Source organism: Rhinopithecus bieti, unplaced genomic scaffold (assembly GCF_001698545.2).
Source record: "Rhinopithecus bieti isolate Rb0 unplaced genomic scaffold, ASM169854v2 scaffold_7967, whole genome shotgun sequence".
Lineage (NCBI taxonomy): Eukaryota > Metazoa > Chordata > Mammalia > Primates > Cercopithecidae > Rhinopithecus > Rhinopithecus bieti.
The window spans coordinates 2,325,107-2,348,051 of NW_016806112.1; the positions used below are offsets into that span (position 1 = coordinate 2,325,107).

Sequence of the window (22,945 nt, forward strand, 5' to 3'; positions counted from 1 at the left end):
CCCAGGCTGGAGTGCAGTGGCCGGATCTCGGCTCACTGCAAGCTCCACCTCCTGGGTTCACGCCATTCTCCTGCCTCAGCCTCCCGAGTAGCAGGGACTACAGGCGCCCGCCACCTTGCCCAGCTAGTTTTTTTGTATTTTTTTTAGTAGAGACGGGGTTTCACCGTGTTAGCCAGGATGGTCTTGATCTCCTGACCTCGTGATCCGCCCGTCTTGGCCTCCCAAAGTGCTGGGATTACAGGCTTGAGCCACCGCACCCAGCCTGCTTATCTCTATTTTTATGATATGATCCATCACTAAAATACAAAATGCACCTTAACTGGCTTAATCTAGACTTATCTAGGTTTTAGTAAGTTTTTTCCCCACAAAAACCAGCTTAATAAATATAATACAAGCTAATATTAAAATGTGTTTTATGGCTCAAGTCAAATTACAGTATTAAGTTTCTCATCACGTATTTGAATAACAAAGGCAAACTGGTTGAAATGAGTCCAGTTTAACCCAAATAATCAGTGATGTATAACAAGTGGAGTAAGTATGAGAAAATCAAATCTTATGCTACAGAAAGCTGACTTATACTACAGTCAAGAACCACTAAGCCTTCTTTGGCAATGAAACATACAAAATTGCAAACTCTGAAGCAGTCTTAGTGATTGGCACATACTGTTCCAAACACTATGAACTAGTAAAAACATTAAGTTTGAGGATGAAACATTTTATCTCAAGTGACTGAGCGAGTACTTTATTTATTTATTTTTTGAGGCAGAGTCTCGCTCTGTCAGCCAGGCTAGAGTGCAGTGGCGCAATCTTGGCTCACTGCAAACTCCACCTCCCGGGTTCACGCCATTCTCCTGTGTCAGCCTCCCAAAGCAGCTGGGATTATAGGTGCCCGCCACCCCACCCAGCTAATTTTTGTATTTTTTAGTAGAGTTGGGGTTTCACCATCTTGGCCAGGCTGGTCTTGAACTCCTGACCTCATGACCCACCTGCCTCAGCCTCCCAAAATGCTGGGATTACAGGTGTGAGCCACCTTGCCTGACCGCAAGTACTTTAAAAATGAAGTCATGGCAGGGTGCGGTGGGTCATGCCTGTAATCCCAGCACTTTGGGAGGCCGAGGCAAGTGGATCACGAGATCAGGAGGTCAAGACCATCCCAGCTAACACAGTGATACCTCGTCTCTACTAAAAATAAAAAAATAAAAAATAAAAAAATTTGCCAGGTGTGGTGGCAGGCGCCTCTAGTGCCAGCTACTTCAAAGGCTGAAGCAGGAGACTGGCATGAACCCCAGGAGGTGGAGCTTGCAGTGAGCCAAGATCACACCACTGCACTCCAGCCTGGGCAACAGAGTGAGACTCTGTCTCAAAAAAAAAAAAAAAAAAAAAACAAGTAAATGAAATAAAAAAATAAAAATGAAGTCATTAGGCTGGGCACAGTGGCTCACACCTGTAATCCCAGTACTGTGGGAAGCTGAGGTGGGTAGATCATGAGGTCAGGAGATCAAGACCTTCCTGGCTAACACGGTGAAACTCCGTCTCTACTAAAATACAAAAAATAAGCCAGGCGTGGTGGCACGTGCCTATAGTCCCATCCACTCAGGAGGCTGAGGCAGGAAGATCGCTTGAACCTGGGAGGCGGAAGTTGCAGTGAGCCAAGATGGTGCCACTGCACTCCAGCCTGGGTGACAGAGTGAGACTCTGTCTAAAATAAATAAATAAATAAATAAAGTCATTAAAAAGCCGAGAACATAAGAGTCACAATATTTAAGAAAGCGAATTTTAAGCCAATTGCTTGCTGACCTGCTGAATTTGAAGTAGTTCTATCTCTCACTTCTGATTAAACATGGAAGGAAACAGACTGGCTAATTTGGTTATACTTTGTCCAAATACAATGTTAATGGAACCCTTAAATATCCAAAATAATAATGGAATGCTAGTTACAAGACAATAATAAAAAGTTTAAAAGTCTTCCATATGTGCTGTTAACAGTACAAATTCAAGTGCAGAATAATTATGCCATTTTAAGTATTATTTACTTTATAAAAAAAACACAATGGTCTTCATCACGTGGCACAAAAACAAATTTCACTCTTCTCCAAAGGAGTAAGTCCATCCTAAATGTAACTACAAACAATTCTGTAAAACTATTTGTTATTTTTCTCCCAATCTACTAAACATTTTCCATTGTCATTTAGTAGTTTTACATAGAATATGCACTACACTTGGATTACTCAGGGAAAATAAGATGACATATATTGTAGTTTTACAATGCAAAAGAGAGCTTTCATTTTAGACAAAAGGACAACATAGGCACTAAAAAATATGGGTCTATTAATCAAGAGCCCGTTTAAAAATGATTCAGCATTTAGTATGTAGATCTGGAATGCACAGTTTCTGAAAGTATAAGAACTTACATATCAAAAGAGCTTAGTGTTAAACTGTGCCCTTACACCCTCTTCTAATACTGTAGACACCCGCTGGATTTGAATTCCCCTAGTTCTGTTATTTCCATCAGAAAACCAAAAACAGATTATTGGGATCTACCTGTAACTGACCAGAGCAAAAAGTTTTTAACACTTCTTGTTTGTGTGTTACAAATTTTACATTCAAAACCAGATCTCTTACGTTCCAAGGTTAGTAACCCAGCCATCCTGAATCAAAGGTTTTTCTCAGGTAGGCCTTAGTGTATGGATGACTGGCTCACATACTTACTGTATATGGGGAAGAAGTGAAGGATTTCTTGGTCAACGCTTAAGTTACAAAGAACATGAGTGGCCTCGAATCAGATGACTCTTCAACTCAAACACTCCTTACTGAGAGCACTTTATAAAACAAGCAAAAAGTCTACCTCTCTACACCCTCCCCCAATTGCAATAGTGAACATCTGAAATGTGGCCGATGTAGCTTTTCACTCAGAAGCAATCATGGAAGGTGAGCTAAATCAATCCATCTTCATCTCCACTTCCTCCAATCTAAAGATTTTGCTCCCCAATCTAAAGGAATAGCTGAAGGATGCAGCTAATGGATGAGCTTAACAGCAAAATACATTACATGAGAAATATGCTAATATAGGCTAGAGGCGCAGGACTGTTAGGGGCAGGAGGGAAAAGGACAATTCACAGAACTAGTGGCTTTTTCAAAGGAAATTAGGGACATTTTTGGTCATGGAGACTGGTGCTCACCTACCACTAAGGACATGCACAGTTACAGTCACTAACAACCATGTGAGGGTTTGACATGACCCCAACTAGGAAAACTTGTTTATGAATGTAATTGCTGAGCTATCCTTGGCCTGATTTCCTCAAGTATGATATACCTTTGACATCACCCATTATTCAGGAAATTGCCCTGTGATTGGTACCATAAAAATGTAAGAACTAGTCAAAAGTTCATTTCTGTTAAAAACCTTTTTTTCCCTTAAGTAGCTACATCTGGCAAGATTCTTTTTTACATTAAGCCTGTAGTCAACAAGTCTGTAATAAGGCATACACGCAATACTTTGATCATTAAATAATGACACAACCAACAAACTCCTTTGCTCTGATATTTTTTATTCCTTCAAATTTGATCTGAATTTATCAGTATTTTTAAAAGTTTTTAAAATTTGGTATTTTCCTCTTAAGCTGACTAGAGACGAAGTTTTACCATGCTGCCCAGGCTGGTCTTGAACTCCTGGGCTCAAATGATCCTCCTGCCTTGGTCTTCCAAAGTGCTGGGATTACTATGCCAAGCCCTGCATGACTTTTGAGGATATTAGGGATTTCCTTGTGTTGTATCTTTGGAATTTGGAGGTCCAAATATTGCCCATTACCCAGATTCCTGACAGGAAAGCCTGCTCACACTCCCTTATTTTGGAACAGGAATTACTTCGTTGCTAATTTCCAGTTGTGCATGGCAGTGGTTGTAGGCAGCAGGTTTGGGACAACAGGTGTCATGTGTGGGAACTAGTTGAGGAAAGACTGACTTTGTCCAATTAAATGGCTTGGCTTTTTTTTTTTTTAAATACCTTTAATGTGATAAAGCAGATGGGCAGCCATGCTCATGATATGGGCAGCTGTTCACACTCTGGCTGCCTTCCTATGATTCCTGGGCTTCCTGGAGTCCAATGTTATGGCACAGGTTCAGGCTAAGTTCATTTCTACAAGAAGTGTCCCTGTACCATGTCCATTAGCATAAGCTAGGGACAAGGGCAGTCAAAGGTCAAGAGAAGTTCAAAACAGCATAACCTTTCTGTGCTTCTGTTTCCAAATAACCCCTGTCTGCCCTGCTCCCCCAGTTTTTTCCTTGACCATCGTGTTTACCGTGTAGTTGTAAAACTCAAGAGAACAAGGACTGACTTGATACAAGGGAAGTTAGAGAATAGAAGTCATTGTTGCTTAAAACAGGAGAAATAATTGATTTATGTTTGGGGGCCAATTAGGCTATAAAACAGGAACAGTAAAGGGACCTGTGACTTCAGGACAGCTACTTGCTCTGATTTCTGCCCCATAGACAGGGGGCTTCCCAATAAAGGCTGTCAGCTTTCTAGGCTAAATTATTAATTCCTTTCATGCCTCTCAGGGATTGTAAACAGCACATAATACAGGGAAACAGTTGATAGTGTTCAGTTACTGGCCAGATAGAGGGTCAAAGGGTAAATAGTTGGATTAGCAACAGCTGTTCTTCCTCTCCAAACTTTTTGTCTCTTATTATCTATTTCAGGAACACTGTTCCTGAATTTTTGGGTCACGTTTAATGAAGTCCATTTCTTCTCTTGTAACATAATCCTACAAGTAATTACATTGAGAGTAAACATTGACCAGAATTGAATATACTTATTCTAATTCAGTTTCTAACGTCGAAGATTGAATTTTTTTTTTTTTTAATTTTTTTTTTTTTTTTTTTTTTTTTTTTTTTTGGTTATTGTGCTGATTTTGGTTGACATTCAAAGGATATATCCCAAAGGAAAGACCTGCTTGAGGTCAGACTATTAGGAAGCTTTTTAGCTGTGCTGGTGTTTTTGTTTTTTTTTGTTTTTTGTTTTGTTTTGTTTTTTTGTTTTTTTTTTTACCAGCTGGTTGAGGATCTTGGTATAGCTTGATTAAAAGAAAAAAACATTGTTTTTGTTTAAACTGGTAGTAGAATAATGTATGTTCACTGCGGAAAACACTAAAAGAAAATAGAAGCATCTCTAATCCCACCACCTAGAAATAACCATTGCTTCACGTTTGAGAGTATGTCCTTCCAGGTTGTGTCCGAGCTCATCTCGGAATCTATATATACTATATATAATTAGGAATCTATATATACTATATATGCAATTTTTGTGTCCTGTTTGTTTCCCCCACTCTGTATTACATTGGGAACATTGTCCCAAGTCGTGAAATGATTTTCACAAATATTTTTAATGGAAGGATATTTCATTAAATAAGTAAATAGCTTTATCATGATTTATTTAACCATCCTGCTATTGTTGAGCATTTAGATTTTCAGTTTTTTCTGCATCATAAGTAATGCCACAGAGAACACGTTTGTGTATAAATGTTTGCGTTTAAAATGAATGCTTTAGTTTTTTTATGAAGCCAAATGTGTTCTCATAATTAAGAGCATAGACTCTGGCTCAAGATTGCTTGGGTTCAACTTGGCTTCACTGTAATCTTGGTTAAATTACTTAAACTCTCTGCCTTCCTTTTCTCATCTATGAAATGAGGACAGTAAAATGTATTTCTATTTTATTGGGTTGCTGTGAGGATTGAGTGAAGTGTAATGTATTTAAAGTTCAGAATAGTGCTTGACAAATGGTAAATACTATTAAGAGTATGCTGTTCTAGGCTATGTAGTACAATGTTGAAATTCTCAGTCTTTCTGTACTAATGGGCTGTTGAAACTGTGTTTTATTCAACTAAGCTAGCAGGTGTAAGTTACTGCTTCAAGTAAATAGTTCAGATGAGATTGGGCTTGTTCAGAGTGTGTGACCATAGACTCCAATTAAATAGTTCAGTCACAGGAATAGAAGAGCTCATATGCTGCTGACTATTTGGTAGGGACTTCTTTACCATCTGGGTGACTGTTAGGGTGTTTTGGTCCTTTCCCCCAGCCAATAGCAGGTAATTCTCCCAAATGACCATCTGCCAACACATTTAACTTCTCAGGAGACTGAACAAGTTAACCTTCTGCTTATTTAAACCAGATAACTCGAATTATACACATTCTTTTTAGTCAATAGCAAGGTCTTATAGAAAGCATACTGAATAAAAAGTTTGTACAATTTAAAATCTGGCTATTACCATGGATTCCTGTTTACTCAGACTTTAAAAAATAAAGTATATTCTAATGATCAGGGACCTATATAAATGATATATATATAATGTATATAATAAATAGTATGTATTAATATACAGTATATGTCACTATAATATAGCGTGTATGTATATATATTTTTATGAGTATTTTAAAAGAGACTTGAAAGTTAAGTGCTGGGTGCAGTGGGTCATACCTGTAATCCTAGCACTTTGGGAGGCCGAGGTGGACAGATTATTTTGAGCCTAGGAGTTCGAGACCACCCTGGGCAACATGATGAAACCCTGACTCTAGGCGTGTACCTATAGTCCCAGTAACTTGGGAGGCTGAGGTGGGAGGATCACCTGAGGCCCTGGAGGTTGAGGCTGCAGTGAACTGAGAGATTGCACCACTGCATTCTAGTCTGGGTGTCGGGAGTGAGACCCTGTCTCAGAAAAAAAGCAAGTTAAATTAATTTTTGGTGTATCTTGCCATATTGGTAGATGCCCACCAAGGAGAGTTCTACGTGTGTTGGTTAGATGAACAGGCAAGATGAAAAAAACAAGATAAAAAGTAGGCAAGATAAAAAGAAAGTCCGACAGCACAAACTTGCTCTGGCTTTGCATTCAACTCTCACGTGTCTTGGGATCCCAAAGATTTTTTTTTTGTGGATTCTTCCAGCTACAAAAGAGAAATGTATATCTCAGCTAGAGTACCCTAAAATTCCAGTATTCTGTGCCGTGTCCTAATGGATTTATTTCTAGCTGTCAAACTATGTGTCACAATTTTTGGTCTCAGAAAGTAGTTCATACAAGCCCAGATGTTGTCTACTGAGAGTGAACTTAAGACTGTTACAGATGAAGGGAAAAAAGGAAATTACCATTTACTGGGTATTCCTTATGTACCAGGCACTTTGCATGTGTTCAGTAAGTGTGAGAAGGATTATAGCGTATAAAATATCTGATTTTAAGTTTGGCTTGGTAATACCTAATTCATTTAACGCAGTTATTGTTCTTTTCTCCCTCCCTACTTTGGGTGCCAACCTGAGACATAGTTCCTGCCCAGAAAGGACTCTGGTTTAATCAGGGAGGCAGACACAAAATATGATATGACTTTTACCACATAATAGTAAGGATACCTAATATTTACTGTGCACAGAATGTTTCACATGCATTTTTTATTAAGCGTTCATAAGACGTTAAAAAGATACAATCCCCATCTTACAGATGAGAACTATGAGGAGATTAAATGACTCACCCCAAGGTACCTAGTGAAGTATCTGAGACTTCAGAGCCCCTGCTTTATTAAATAATTAATTTCTATCCTGTCTCTAGCTCTCTGGATTGTGACAAATCTCAAATGCTAATGGTGGAAGGCTAAGGCAGTGTAATGATTTATAACATATATAATCTTTTGTGTAAAAGAATGAAGACTTATTTTTGAAGTGTCATCTGGCCCTCTTCTGCATGTATTAGGGTGATTTTGGACACAAAGTAGAATGATTCATTGTGGAATAGGTTCCTGAGATGTCTTCTGTGGCTCAGATTCAGGATTATTCCACTATTTTTCAAGTAAGTTCTTTCCTGAAGCAACCTAACATAGTTCACAAATCTCCCATGTTTTCTCCCTTTATGTCCCTTTTTCTCTACAACATCGTTAGTGATTTTGCTCTGTTACATTCATAACAGTTCCCAGTGCCTGCTTCCAGAGCTTCAGTTGATTCTGTGGCATTGCTGCTAGATCAAGCCTTCTGATTGTGGCCTTTTGCTGAGGAGTTCCCTTCTGATAAGGATTCTTTTAATCAGGGTAGGGGTGGTATGAGATCCAGAGCTTAGGCTGAACTCTCATCCCCTTGACCTCTGCCCTTATTTGAGTTTATACTGACTTGGGAGGAACCCCCTATGGAGCCAGGAGTTTAGCACTTGTTTGCAATTGATGAAAAGATAGTTGCATTCAAAGGCGGTTGTTGGGTCCTTGAATAGTCATGGATGTCTGCCACTATCTCTGGTGGGTGAAGGGATTGCTTGAATATCTAAACCTGGAGATTTTAATGAATGACTAAGAAGAAATGAGAATAAGTTCTGAGGCTAGTTAGGTTCTGCAATTTTTCTTTCCATGGGAGCAGTATTGCAGTAACATTTTCAGATGAGACAAAGACTTTTAATAAACATTTGTTTTATTAAAAAAAAAGGCCGAAAGCGGTTGCTTAAATTCAGTACTTGATAGCAAGGGAGTACATGGGAATTCTTCTCTTCCTTTTTTGATCTCTTGCCAAAGAGAAAACTTTCTGTGTTAGGCAAACGTATCAGTAGTGGGGGGATACCCTAGATTAAAGCCACCCTCTTCAAAGTTATACATAGTTTTATAAATTAACATTTTGTTCTAAATAGCTCATGTATTCTAAACATGCTGAGACTATAACAACTCAGTTCTAAATGAGGCCCTTTCTGGGTACTCTTTGGTCAACCAGGACCACTCTTTGCTTCTTTACCTGAAGTTACTTTATTTTTGGTCCAGTATTTGTCATAGACATGATCTGAAAGAAAAGCCTCTCTCTTTGAAGAGAGCTGACAGTCACTGTGAACCAAAATTGAATGTGCTTTGTTGGTAAGCATAAGAAAATCAAAACTGCAGAATAAGATTCAAAGTGAAAATACAGTGTTAAAGATCTTTTTCATTTGTTAGTACAAAATTCCATGTCCTAAGTGTGGTCTGCCCTATAGATGTATTTTGTTGACTTCCAGGATGGTTAAATAAAATCATGTTAGTTGTCAACATTTAAAATGTTCAAGATGGCTGGGCATGGTGGCTCACGCCTGTAATCCCAGTACTTTGGGAGGCTGAGGTGGGTGGATCACCTGAGGTCAGGAGTTCGAGACCAGCCTGGTCAACATGGTGAAACGCCATCTCTACTAAAAATACAAAATTACCTGCATGTGGTGGCGCATGCTTGTAATCCCAGCTACTTGGGAGGCTGATAGAGGCAGGAGAATTGCTTGAACCTGGGAGGTGGAGGCCACAGTGAGCCAAGATTGCATCATTGCACTCCAGCCTGGGCGACAAGAGCAAAACTCCATTTAAAAAAAAAACCCAAAAACATGCAAGAGTTTCAAAAAACTTTGGATTTCTGGCTTTCTTGATAAATTGTAATATCTAACATTGAGCTCAGAGTTTTATATGACATCTGTTTGCTGGAACAGAGGAGTGGCTACCTTCTTTAGATGGATTGATTGATTGGACACGTGGTCTTGCTTTGTCACCCAGGCTGGAGTGTAGTAGCGCTATCATGGCTCACTGCAGCCTTGACCTCCTGGGCTCAAGCAGTTCTTCCCACCTCAGTCTCCTGAGTAGCTGGGACTAGAGGCACGCACTACCGCGGTGGGCTAATTTTTGTGTTTTTTTGTAGAGATGGGGTTTCACCATGTTGCTTAGGCTGGTCTCCAACTCCTGGGCTCAAGAAGTCTGGGCACCTCGGCTTCCCAGAGTGCTGAGATTACAGGTGTGAGCCACTGTGCTCAGCCCGCTGCCGCCTTTAAATGAGCATATACTCTCAGGTTTTCACAGAACCTTGGTGGCCTCCTTTACCCATTTATGTTTCTTGCTAGTCTTCTATGTAGGCATTTGAGTTTTCAGCTCCTACATTAAATAATTATAATTTTTAAGGATGATGAGAGGGTGGGAAAATGGGAACTCTTAAAATGTAATCTAATATCTATCAAAACTGATAATGTGCAGGTTATTTTGCAGACTTAACAGTTTAAAATTTAAAAATATAAAATTAAAATTATAGGCCAGGAGAGGTGGCTCACTCCTTTCATCCCAGCACTTTGTGGATCCCTTGAACCCAGGTGTTTGAGACCAGCCTGGGCAACATGGCAAAACCTCATCTCTACAAAATATACAAAAATTAGCTGGGTGTGGTGGCACATGCCTGTAGTCCCAGCTACTTGGGAGGATCACTTGAGCCTGGGAGGTCGAGACTACAGTGAGTTGTGATCACACCACTGTACTCCAGCCTGGGCAACAGAGTGAAACCCTATCTCCACCCTCCCCCCGACAAAAGAAAATTTAGATTTAACAATTCATATGTCTAGGTATTTATCCTAAATACTTGACAGTTACGAAAAATGTATGTTTACAGATACTTCTTTTAGCATTTATAATAGTAAAAAAATGAGATAACCAGGCATGCTGGTGCATGGCTGTCATCCCAGCTACTGGGGATGCTGAGGTAGGAGGATTGCTTGAGCCCAGGAGGTGGAGGCTGTAGTGAGCCAAGATCACACTCCAGCCTGGGCAGCAGAACGAGACTTTGTCTTTAAAAAAAAAAAAAAAAAGTTACAATTTAAGTTTAATAGGGGATTCTATAAATGGATTGTGGTTATTCATGCAGTAGGATGCTGTAGACTTAGGAGAAGGCAAATTTTTTTTTTTTTTTTTTTTTTTTTGACGGAGTCTTGCTCTGCTGCTTGCTCTGCCGCCCAGGCTGGAGTGCAGTGGCCGGCTCTCAGCTCACTGCAAGCTCCGCCTCCCGGGTTCCCGCCATTCTCCTGTCTCAGCCTCCCGAGTAGCTGGGACTACAGGCGCCCGCCTCGTCGCCCGGCTAGTTTTTTGTATTTTTTAGTAGAGACGGGGTTTCACCGTATTAGCCAGTATGGTCTCGATCTCCTGACCTCATGATCCGCCCGTCTCGGCCTCCCAAAGTGCTGGGATTACAGGCTTGAGCCACCGCGCCCGGCCGAGAAGGCAAATTTTTAGTCTGGAGGGTGATACAATGTTAATAGTGGTGTTTTTGGGAAAATGAGATTACAGGATGTCTTTCATTATCTCTGAGTTTTCTAAGAACATTGCATTTTTAAGAAAAAAGACATGCATTTAAAAAATTCTCTCTCATTTTAGCTGCCAAATTTCCATGGCTGTTCTGCCAAATTAAGCCACATAGGTTCTGGCTTCCACTTAAAGTACAAATTTTACATTCAGAATTCTCTTGTCTTGAAATTGTTCCAGGGAAGAGAGGGGGGAATCAGAGTCCTCAAGTATCAGGAAGCATCTTTGAAGCCTAAGAATAAAGTAAAAGCCTTCTACAGCATTTTCAGGGTTCTACTTGCAACCCTGCTTCCATTCACTAGTAAAGCCATCAGAATTTGCCTCCTTTTCAGTGTCAGGCCTGAGGCTTGAGCCAGCACTATTGACAATGGAGGGAGCTTCTCATATAAATTGGGCTATCCTGACAGTTGCAGGGATACCTGCTGAAAGTGACCCTAATGAAATGCATGGGTGCATGGTACAGTGGAAAAAACATGAGTGAAAATTCACATCCTGGCCTTCCTGCTTTCCTGCTGAGTAGCATAGGCGACCTGTGAAGCTCAGTTTGTTCATCTTTGAAACAGTAGTCATTCTTGTTAAATGTTGTTTTAAAAAATAAGTGAAATAATATATATGAATTGCCCAGCAGTTAGCTGCTCTAGTCCTGCATGTTTCTCCTTTGTGGAAATACAAGACAAACGGTTTCTAATTTCTTTTTGTTAATATTTGATGAGCATTTACTGTGTGTTAATGACTTTAAAACATTTATCTCATTTACTCTTCCTGGCAGCTGTGCAAGGTTATTCTCAACTCTTGTTCTCCCCATTTTACAGATGAGGAAACTGACAGTTTAACACTTGGCCAAGGTCACGCAGCTGGTAAGTGGCAGAGATGAACCCTGTGTGATCCCAAAGCCCATGTCCTTTTTATCTTTTTAAAATTGAGTTGTGACTTACATGCAACGAAACGCACAGATCTAAAATGTGAAGTTTAAGCATTTTTATAAATGTGTGCACCCTAGTAATCCACATTCCATCAAGATACAGAACATTTCCATCCCTTCAGAAAATTCCCTTTTACTTTTCCCAGTCCATCCCACTACTCTACCCCAAAAAGCAGTAACTTCTGGTTTCCATCATGATAGATTAGTTTTGCCTGTTTTCTAAAATGTCACGTGTATACAGTCATACAATATGTGCTCTTTTGTGCTTGTTTTAGCATGATGTTTGAGACTCATCCATGTGTTGCTGGTGTTAGTAGTTCATTTCTTTATATCGTTGAAGAGTATTCCTTGACTGTACCATAGTTTATTTACCTGTTGATACCTGGGCTGCTTCTAATTTTTGGTTATTATGAATAAAGCAGCTATAAAGTTTCTTGTATAAGGATATATGGACCTGTGTTTTTATTTCTCTTAGTCGTACATCTAGGAATTATTGGGTCATGTGGTATATGTTAAACTTTTTATGAAATTTCCAAACATATTTCCAAAATGTTCATACATCTTAGTTCCAGTAGTATATGAGTTTCAGTCACTCTAGCGAGCATTGTATTAGGATTGATGTGGTTTTAACTTGCATTTCTTGATGACTAATAATATTGGTCACGTTTTCATGTACTTATTGATCATTAATGTGTCATCTCTTAAAAGCGTTCAGATCTTTTGGTAAATTCATGTGGCTGGGCACAGTGGCTCACGCCTGTAATACTAGCACTTTGAGAGGCCAAGGCAGATGGATTGCTTGAGCCCAGGAGTTCGAGACCAGTGTGGGCAAGGCAACATGGCGAAACCCCATTTCTACTAAAAATAGAAAAATTAGCTGGGTGTGGTGGTGCGTGCCTGTAATCCCAGCTACTCGGGAGGCTGCAGCACAAGAGTTGCTTGAAGCTGAAAGGTGGAGGTTACAGTGAGCCAAGATTGCACCACTGCACTGCAGCCTGGGTGACAGAACAGGACTCAGTCTCAAAAAAAAAAAAAAAAAAAAAAAAAAAAGAAAGAAAGAAAGAAAAGAAAAGAAAAATTCATGTGTTTTGTTCAACTGTTGAGTGGTGGGTGTTTGTTTTCTACATATAAGTACATCAGATATGTGTTGTAAATATTTTCTCCTAGTCTATGACTCTTTCTTACTTTTTAACATGTTTTGTGAGGAACAGAACTTTAAAATTTTTATGAAGTCCAATTTATTAATTTATGATTAACATTTTCTGTGCCCTCTCTAAGTCTTGGCCTAAACTGAGATTGCAGAGATATGCTATGTTTTCTACTAGAAACAGTATGATTTTAGCTTTTACATTTATAATCTATCTCAAATTTGTTTTTTCTATATTATGAGGTAGGAATCAAAGTCTTTTTAATATGAATATTCATTTGTTTGGCACCATTTGTTGAAAAGGCTTTCTTCATTGCATTTTATTTTTTTGAGACAGGGCCTCACTCTGCTGCCCAGGCTGGAGTACAGTAGCATGACCATGGCTTACTATAGCCTCCTCTTCCTGGGGCCCAAACAATCCTCCTGCCTCAGCCTCCCAAGTAGCTGGGACCACAGGTGCGCAACCACCATACCAGGCTAATTTTTAAATTTTTGGGAGAGACGGGGTTTCACTTTGTTGGTCAGGCTGGTCTCGAACACCTGGCCTCAAGTAATCCTTCCGCCTCAGCCTCCCAAAGTGTTGGGATTTTAGGCATGAGCCACTGCCCCTAGCTGTTGAATATTTTGATGCTCTTGCTGAAAAATAATTGAGAGTCTATTTATAGGCCCTGTATTCTCTTCTATTAATCTTTTTACCTTTTTACAAATACCATAGTGTCTTGATTACTATAAATTTATAATAGATCTTGAAATCAGATAGAAGTAGTCCTCTAACTCCATTCTTCTTTTTCAAAGTTGTTTTGGATATTTGGCTATTGTTTAACAAAAAAGCTTGCTGAGATTTTGATTGAATTGCATTGACTCTATCCATCTGGGAAGAGTGATCAACTTAATAATATTGGGTCTCTTTTAAATTTTTTAAAGTTTTATTTTTATTTTATTTTATTTTTTTTGAGACGGAGTCTCACTCTGTGGCCCAGGCTGGAGTGCAGTGGCCGAATCTCAGCTCACTGCAAGCTCTGCCTCCTGGGTTCACGCCATTCTCCTGCCTCAGCCTCCCAAGTAGCTGGGACTACAGGCACCCGCCACCTCACTCAGCTAGTTTTTTGTATTTTTTAGTAGAGACGGGGTTTCACCGTGTTAGCCAGGATGGTCTCGATCTCCTGACCTCGTGATCCACCCATTTCGGCCTCCCAAAGTGCTGGGATTACAGGCTTGAGCCACCGCGCCCGGCCAGTTGTATTTTTTTTTTTAGAGACTAGGTCTCACCCTGTTACTGAGGCTGGAGTACAGTGGTGCAATCCATAGTTCACTGCAGCCTCAAACTGCTGGTCTCAAGGGATCCTCTTGGCCTAGCCTCCAAAGTAGCTGGTACTCACCGCTACACCCGGCCAATTTTCTTTTCTTTTCTTTTTTTTTTTCTTTTTGAGACGGAGTCTCGCTCTGTCGCCCAGGCTGGAGTGCAGTGGCCGGATCTCAGCTCACTGCAAGCTCCGCCTCCCGGGTTTACGCCATTCTCCTGCGTCAGCCTCCCGAGTAGCTGGGGCTACAGGCGCCCGCCACCTCGCCCGGCTAGTTTTTTGTATTTTTTTTTTTAGTAGAGACGGGGTTTCACCGTGTTAGCCAGGATGGTCTCGATCTTCTGACCTCGTGATCTGCCTGTCTCGGCCTCCCAAAGTGCTGGGATTACAGGCTTGAGCCACCGCGCCCGGCCTACACCCGGCCAATTTTCTAAAAAAAAAAAAAACTATATTTTTGTAGAGACAATGTCTCACTATGTTGTCCAGGCTGGTCTTAAACTTAGGGCCTCAAGCTACCCTCTCACCTCAGCCTCCCAAAGCACTGGGTTTACAGGTGTGAGCCACCATACCCACCCAGTCAATAATATTGAGTCTTGAGTCTTCTTTTTTTTTTCCCTGAGACAGAGTCTCACTCTGTCCCCAGACTGGAGTGCAGTGATGTGGTCTTGGCTCACTGCAACCTCTGCCTCCCGGGTTCAAGTGATTCCCCTGCCTCAGCCTCCCGAGTAACTGGGACTACAGGTGTGCGCCACAACACCTAGCTAATTTTTTTATTTTTACTAGAGATGGGGTTTCACCATGTTGGTCAGGATGGCGTCGATCTCTTGACCTTGTGATCCGCCCGCCTCAGCCTTCCAAAGTGCTGGGATTACAGGTATGAGTCATCGCACCCAGCCAATGTTGAGTCTTCTAATCCATGAAGTCAGTGTATCTTTCTCCTTATTTAGGTCATCTTTCTTTTTTCTTGTTAATGTTTTAAAAAGTTTAGTGTTGAGATCTTATACATCTTTATCCTTAATATTTTGTTTTTTAATGTTATAGTAAATGGTATTATTTTTAAATTTTATTTTCCAATTGTTGCTGGTATATATAAATGCAGTTGATTTTTATGTGTTGAGTTTGTATCTTGTGACATTGTTAAATTTGTTTGCTAGTTCTAGTAACTTTTAAAATAAATTTCTTGGGACTTTTATGTGTACATCTGTGAATAAAGACAGTTTACTTCTTCCTTTTGATGTTTATGACTTATTTATTTTTCTTATTGCACTGGCTAAGATTTCCAGTACAATGATTGGTAGAATGACGTTCTTGCCTTATTCTTAATCTTAGGGGGAAGAAGTTCAATTTCAGTATCAAGTATGATGACACCTCTATTGGACTTTCTTTTATTTTTTAGAGTTGTGGTAAAATATACGTGACATAACATTTACCATCTTAACCATATTTAAATGTGCTGATCAGTGGCATTAAGTACATTCACACTGGTTGTGCAGCCATCACCAGCATCCATCCACAAAACTCTTCTAATATTGCAAAACTGAAGCTCTACACCCATTAACAATAACTACCCATTCTCCCCTGCTCCTGGTAACCACCATTCTACTTTTTGTCTCTGAATTTGTCTACTCTAGGTACCTCATTTAAAGTGGAATCATACAGTTTTGTCCTTTTGTAACTGGCTTATTTCCCTTAGCATAATGTGCTTAAAGTTTATCTATGTTGTATAGTGTTAGAATTTCCTTCATTTTTGAGGCTGAATAAGATTCCATTGTATGTATATACCACATTTTGTTGATCCATTCACCTGTTGATGGACACTTGGGTTGCTTTCACCTTTTGTTTATTGTGAATAATGCTGCTATAAACATGAGTATACATGGTTGTCTGTCTTCAAGCCCCTACTTTTAATTCTTTAGGGTTTATACCCGGAAGTGGAATTGCTGGACACTATGGTAATTCTGTTTTAAAATTTTCAGGAATCACCATACTGTTTTCCATAGCTGCCGCACCACTTTACATTCTCACCAGCAGTGCTCTACCGTTCCAATTTCTTCACGTCCTCGCCAACATTTATTTACTGTGTTTTTGATAGTAACTCTCCTAATGGTTGTGAGACAATATCTCATTGTGGCTTTGATTTGCATTTCTCTAATGATTAGTGATATTGAGCATCTTTTCATGTGCTTATTGACCTTTTGTGTGTCTTCTTTGGAGAAATGTTTGTTGAGGTCTTTTGCCTATTTAATTGGATTCTTTATGGGTTTTTGTTTTAGTTGTATGGGTTCTTTCTATATTCTATATATTAATCCCTTAACAGATACATTATTTGCAAATATTTTCATCCATTCTGCAGGTTGCTTTTTCATTCCGTTGTATCCTTTGATGCATAGAAGTTTTACATTTTCATGTTATCGAGTAATTTTTTCTTTTGTTGCCTGTGCTTTTTGTGTCATATCCAATAAACCATTGCCAAATCCAGTGTCATGAAGCTATCTCCCGTTTTTGTTTTTTTTTTTTTTTCAAGTTTTATAGTTTTAGGGCTTATGTTTAAATCTTTGATCCATTTTGAGTTAATTTTTGTGTATGATGTAAAGGTAAAGGCCAGCTTCATTTTTTCTCATGTGGATATTATTTTATCAGTACCATGTGACTGTTCTTTCTGCATTGAGTGGTCTTGTAACCTTGACAAAAATTGTTTGACCATATAAGGGTTTAGTATTGGGCTCCATATTTTATTCCATTGGTCTATGTCCGTCATGTTAATAACAGACTTTTGATTACTGTGACTTTGTAGTGAATTTTGATATCAGGAAGATATAGGGTTTTTGTAGATGCCTTTTATCAGCTTGAGAAAATGCTGTTCCTAGTTTGCTAAGAGTTTTTTTTTTTTTTATCACGAGTGGTGTTATTTTCAGATTAATAATTACTAATCTGTAAATAAGTTACATTTTTTTTTTTTGAGACGGAGTCTCGCTCTGTCGCCCAGGCTGGAGTGCAGGGGCCGGATCTCAGCTCACTGCAAGCTCTGCCTCCCGGGTTCACGCCATTCTCCTGCCTCAGCCTCTCGAGTAGCTGGGACTACAGGCGCCCGCCACCTCGCCCGGCTAGTTTTTTGTATTTTTTTTTAGTAGAGACGGGGTTTCACCGTGTTAGCCAGGATGGTCTCGATCTCCTGACCTCGTGATCCGCCCATCTCGGCCTTCCAAAGTGCTGGGATTACAGGCTTGAGCCACCTTGCCCGACCAATAAGTTGCATTTTAATACTAATTCTGCATCTAGATTGTTTAGACTTAATATGGTGAATTACACTGATTGAATTTTGAAACTCAAGCTAGCCTTTTAATCCTGAAATAGACCTCATGTGGTCAGTGATGTATTATAATTTTTAAATGTTGCTGAATTCAACTTGGTAATATTTTGTTAATGGATTTTTGTGATTATGTGTGGAAGAGCCAAAACCTGTGTTTTAATCTTGGTGCCATACTGCCTCCAAAAGACTGTTTTGTTTTTTGAGGCAGGGTCTTGTTCTGTCGCCCAGGCTGGAGTGCAGTGGCGTGATCTTGGCTCACTGCATCCTTCGCCTCCCAGGTTCAGGCGATTCTTGTGCCTTAGCCTCCTGAGTAGCTGGGACTACAGGTGCGTGCCACCTACCCGGCTAATTTTTATATTTTTGTAGAGAAGGGGTTTTTGCCTTGTTGACCAGGCTGGTCTCCAATTCCTAGCCTCAAGTGGTCCACCTGCCTCGGTCTCCCAAAGTGCTGGGATTACAGGTGTGAGCCATTATACCCGGCCTCCAGAAGACTTTTCTTTTTCCTTAATTTGTCATTTTGGGCATATTCCCTTTTATTTGTTGAATCTGCATTAGTTTAATTTTTTGTATAGTCATAAACCAACTAATAGGCTTTCTAGATAGGTGTTAAGAGCTCTCTCCTTCTCCTTCAGTTTTTAAGTCTCCATCTAGTGGTCTGTTCTAGAAGCACAGAGGTGAGAACCTGTGTTAATGTATTGGTGGGTATGCCAGTTTAGTCCATTAGGTGGCAACAGGCCCTAACCGAAGAGGGAAGAGCACTCAGACTGAAAAATAGAAAACCCATGCTTGCAAAACTCAGAACAAGATTTTCTGGTACAGCTAGGCTTCAGAATCTTGGAGAAGGAAGTTGTACCTTTAGGTCATTCTAAGAGCATGTACGAAACTCTAAAAATACATGGGGCCTGTAGTCCCATCTCCTCAGGAGGCTGAGGCAAGAGGGTTGCTTGAGCTGCAGAGTTCAAGACCAGCCTGGGCAGCATAGTGAGACTCTGTATCTCTTAACAGTAAACTCACATGGGAATTCATTTTCCTGTCTCGCTTCCCTTGCCTTTCAAGCTTCAAAATCTTGACTTATTCAGTAGGTATCCAGTGGTCACTTTTCTTTGACTATTGGTGGTAGGAGGTAATAGGGACAGAGGGTTAAAGTAATAGAGTAGACACTTAATGCAAGGGGATCTGAGTTTGGGGATGGGGTGAGAAGGATGTGCCTGAAACCTACTTTATTAATGATAAAAAGAAGAAATCTACTTGCAGAGAGATTTCAGGGAAAGGCATTAATGGCTTCTAGCTGTTTTTGGTTCTGATACTCCATTCCTTGGGCATGGAGAAAGGAGTGTTTACGAATGTTGTCTAAGATGTGGGCTTTTTTTTTTTTTAAATAAAATGGAAATAGGAGAACAGATTTTCTTTGGCAAGGAATTGTTTAAGGCAGTGGTGAAGGAAGAAGATCAGTTAAAGGGGTGTGAGATTCCGTGAAGTGGTGGATAGAATTTATAGGGCTGTGAAAATTAAGATAATGTTTGGGAAAGACCACTAGGGTGTAAACAGTGTGACCTGGCAGGCTAGAATAGATTGCTTGCTTATGGCAAAGATGCCAGCTTTTTTTTTTTTTTTTTTAAACCTTAGCTGACAGGCATGTAAAAATCTATTTAACTTTTATGTTCCTGCTTTTCGGTTCATAATAATTCATAATTCATTGGCAATGGACTGTTATGTACAAATAGGTTTGGAGTAAGGATGATAGATGTGCTTTAACAATTGGTTATGGTTCATATTTGAAACATGACATATGCATGTCAAGATTTAATTACTGGACAATTTCAAAATAAGGATACTGTCAATGTAATACCTATTATTATGTACCACATGTATCAAACTAACTTGAAAATGATGATGCCAAATGAACTGTAATTGAAGAGTAAAGCAAAAATAGCAGCAATTGAAAACTACCACTAATTTCCTCAACAGTGATAATGGAGTTCTTCTAAGAACTGTAAGATTTCCAGCTGATCTTATGTGTGTATTTGGGGAAAGATCTTTGCAACTTTTCCACCCATTTTTGGCAACTAGGCTTAGTAGAATACTAGAGTCTCAGTTTATAAACATTGAATTGTATTAATAGTCACTTAACAAGTTACTTGTAGCTTTGAATCATAGGCAGAAATAAATTGAACACCAGTCACGCATAAGATGGATGAACGTTGGATTAATTCACCAGGAAGATCCTTTATACCTTGAGAATCATGGGGCTAAGAGGTTGGGAAGGAGGAAGATAAGGTAGAAAAATAGGCTCAGGCTGAGGCTCATTGCAGTGGACCTTTAATGCTAAATATGAAGTAGAAAGGGGGTGTTTTTTCTGTGACTTAAAGCAAAACCTCAACATTGTGTGTGTGTGTATTTCATTGTGTATTCACAGGTGTTTATAATAGCTCTAATACACTTGGTGGGATTACTACATGTGATCAGTCCTGTTGACAGAATTATTATTTGTGACTTTTAATACCAAATGATTTTTTTAGGAGTTGTTTTTCTGTTACACTGAATGGAGAAGTTCTGTGTAATTGAGAAGGAAATAAAGTCCTTCATGTAATGATTTTGTGCGGAGACTTTTGTTGACTTGTTTCGTGTCTGATCATTTGGCCCCTCAGTTGTCCAGCATAACTAAGATGCAGTAAAAAACCAGGCCCTAAACATCATTTTCCATTTTCATCAACATAATGTTAATTATGGGATTGAATGATTCTCTTTTCTCTGGAGTAGTTTAATGGCAAGGAACAGAAAACACTCTCAAGCTAGTTTAAAATAGGGACGTTGTTAGAAAGTACTGGGGTTTCTTTTTTTTGTTTTTTTTTTTCGAGGTGGAATCTCACTTTGTTGCTCAGGCTGGAGTGCAGTGGCATGCATGATCTTGGCTCACTGCAACCTCTGCTTCCTGGGTTCAGGCGAGGTTCAAGTGATTTTCCTGCCTCAGCCTCCTGAGTAGCTGGGATTATAGGCGCCTGCCACCCTGCCCAGCTGATTTTTTTGTATTTTTAGTAGAGACAGGCTTTCGCCATGTTGGTCAGGCTGGTCTCGAACTCCTGACCTCAAGTGATCTGCCCGCCTCAGCCTCTCAAAGTGCTGGGATTACAGGTGTGAGCCAACCCACCCGGTGCAAAAGTACTGGTTTTCTCTTGGGGCTCTGTGGCAGAGCATGCAATTGAATTTCGTGAAGAACCAAGACCAGGATTTCTTTTCCATCTCCCTGTGGCTATGTGGAGTCTCATTTCTGCTTTTTCTGGTGCCTCTGGTTGATAATTTCTCCTTTACACTGATATTCCTCGCTTCTGTATCCATGATGGAAAATGGCTGCTCCTCCCCTCCCCTGGCGTGTCACATAGCCTTCTAGCACCCGTGCTTGACACAGACTAACTAAAGTATTTGTGTTCAAATTGTAAACACTTAGGAAAGAATATAAGCCCAGATTGGATCAGGTGTCCATTTGTTCTTTCAGGGGCTATGGTAAATTGACTATTCAGTAGAAGCTGTAGAAGCATTCTAAGGAGAATATAAATAGAACAGAGAAATTATCTGACATGATTGCTTTAGTCAGGAAACATGCAGGATGGAGATTATGGAAACTGACTATGGAATCTGGTATTTGAGCCAGGACAATGAGGAGGCAGGGAAAACTCAGGGGCATAGATTAATGGATTAATTAGGAATTATTTGCTAGGCCTGAGATGTGAGAGGATGGGGATCTCACATCTGATAAATGTGAGAATCCAGGTATTAATTGATGCTTAACATTTGGCAAGTAGAAGAGAGATATATTCAGGTCACGCAGTTACTGACTGTGGGTATAAGCATTAAGACCCAGAGTTCTTGGTCTTGGAATGCTAATGACCAGATGAACTGAGAGTTAAGACCTGGGCCAGTGGGAAAGGGACCCATGATAGACATCAAGGCATGCTGATGGGCTTAATCATAGTGACCAAGGCCAGCTGTAACACTCAGTGTACTACTTTGCCTGGGACCTATTTGAGTGCCTAACTGGTGACAAAGTCTGAGATTGTGTACTTTTGCCCTAGTCATGATTGGCCCTGGGGCTTGTCCAGCTTATATATACGCATGGAAGGCACTAAAGACTTCAGTGGTTATGGCTTTTGGGAAGAGAGAACTGAAAATAACTCTTTACTATTTACAGTTTTGGGCTGTTGCTTTCTGGAACTGAAAATGATTCCATAATCCAAGGATGAGTTTATACCTCTGCCTCCCTCTAGAAGTTTTCCCTCCTAAGTGAAATTTTGAGATTAAGGTATATTTAAGCAGTTTGGGTGCCGAAGACATATCTGGCATGAGTGAATGAAAGGTCAACAAATTCCCTTTGTTGTTTCAAAAACAACAAAGGCTTAAAACAAATTGAGAAACATTTATTCATGAAAACCACCGAACTTGGGATAAGAATAGCATGAGTTTTGTCGTGTTGCCTGGGCCTGTTCCTATTTCTCCCAGCCCTGACAGTGTAGTAGTTCAGCCAGGGTAGGGCAGGCCATGAAAACCAGTAGCTTTACAGCTGCTGCAGGAGGTAGCTTTCTTGATTTGGAGTGTTGTCAGTTAAATGTGATGATCTTGGTGGCAAGTGAAACAGAGAGGGCCAGCAAATCTGCTACTCTGAGGTTATAGTTCTGTTTAGGATAAACAGTGGGCCAGCAGACTAGCCAGGGCTTTAACAAGAAGGTCTGGTAGGTGAGAGTTTCAAGGGGCTTGATAAGCTCTCCAAATATCCTGGGTTGATTGGAGTGTTTATGCACATCAGAAACCCATGTGAGCCCAAACCACCACACATCCCTGACCAATGCAAAGATGTGTGGGAAAGCCCAGCAAAAAGTAAAAACTGGAACAGACGTGAAGGCCTGAAGTGTGAATGTACTTCCCTTATCCTGACCATAGTTGCATCAGCAGGTAGTGAAAGAGCTCAAGGTGGTTCATTACCATCTCTGACCAATCTTTAATGGAGTAGGAAGCGGTACAGTTAGAGGGGTATCTCCTGCGAGTCAGGCTTCAAAATAAAAAGGTGGGGGGAAAAACCTGAGCCATCAGGAACTACACATTGCAGTGGAGACAGACTTCATGGTTTAGTGCAGGAAAGTTAGTAAACAAACAAAACAACTCATCACCACCACCAACCTTAGTGGGGGAAA

General features: G+C 40.1%; 1 protein-coding gene across 2 annotated transcripts in view; it reads left to right on the forward strand.

The window, feature by feature from the left end:
* The window catches only part of NR6A1 (nuclear receptor subfamily 6 group A member 1), a 263,630-nt gene that overhangs the window by 43,347 nt on the left and 197,338 nt on the right, over nucleotides 1-22,945 (forward strand). For both annotated transcript variants that reach the window (XM_017874775.1, XM_017874776.1), the window contains exon 3: nucleotides 11,895-11,939. In XM_017874775.1, coding sequence (XP_017730264.1) covers nucleotides 11,895-11,939 — 45 coding nt within the window. The remainder of the gene's footprint in view (nucleotides 1-11,894; nucleotides 11,940-22,945) is intronic.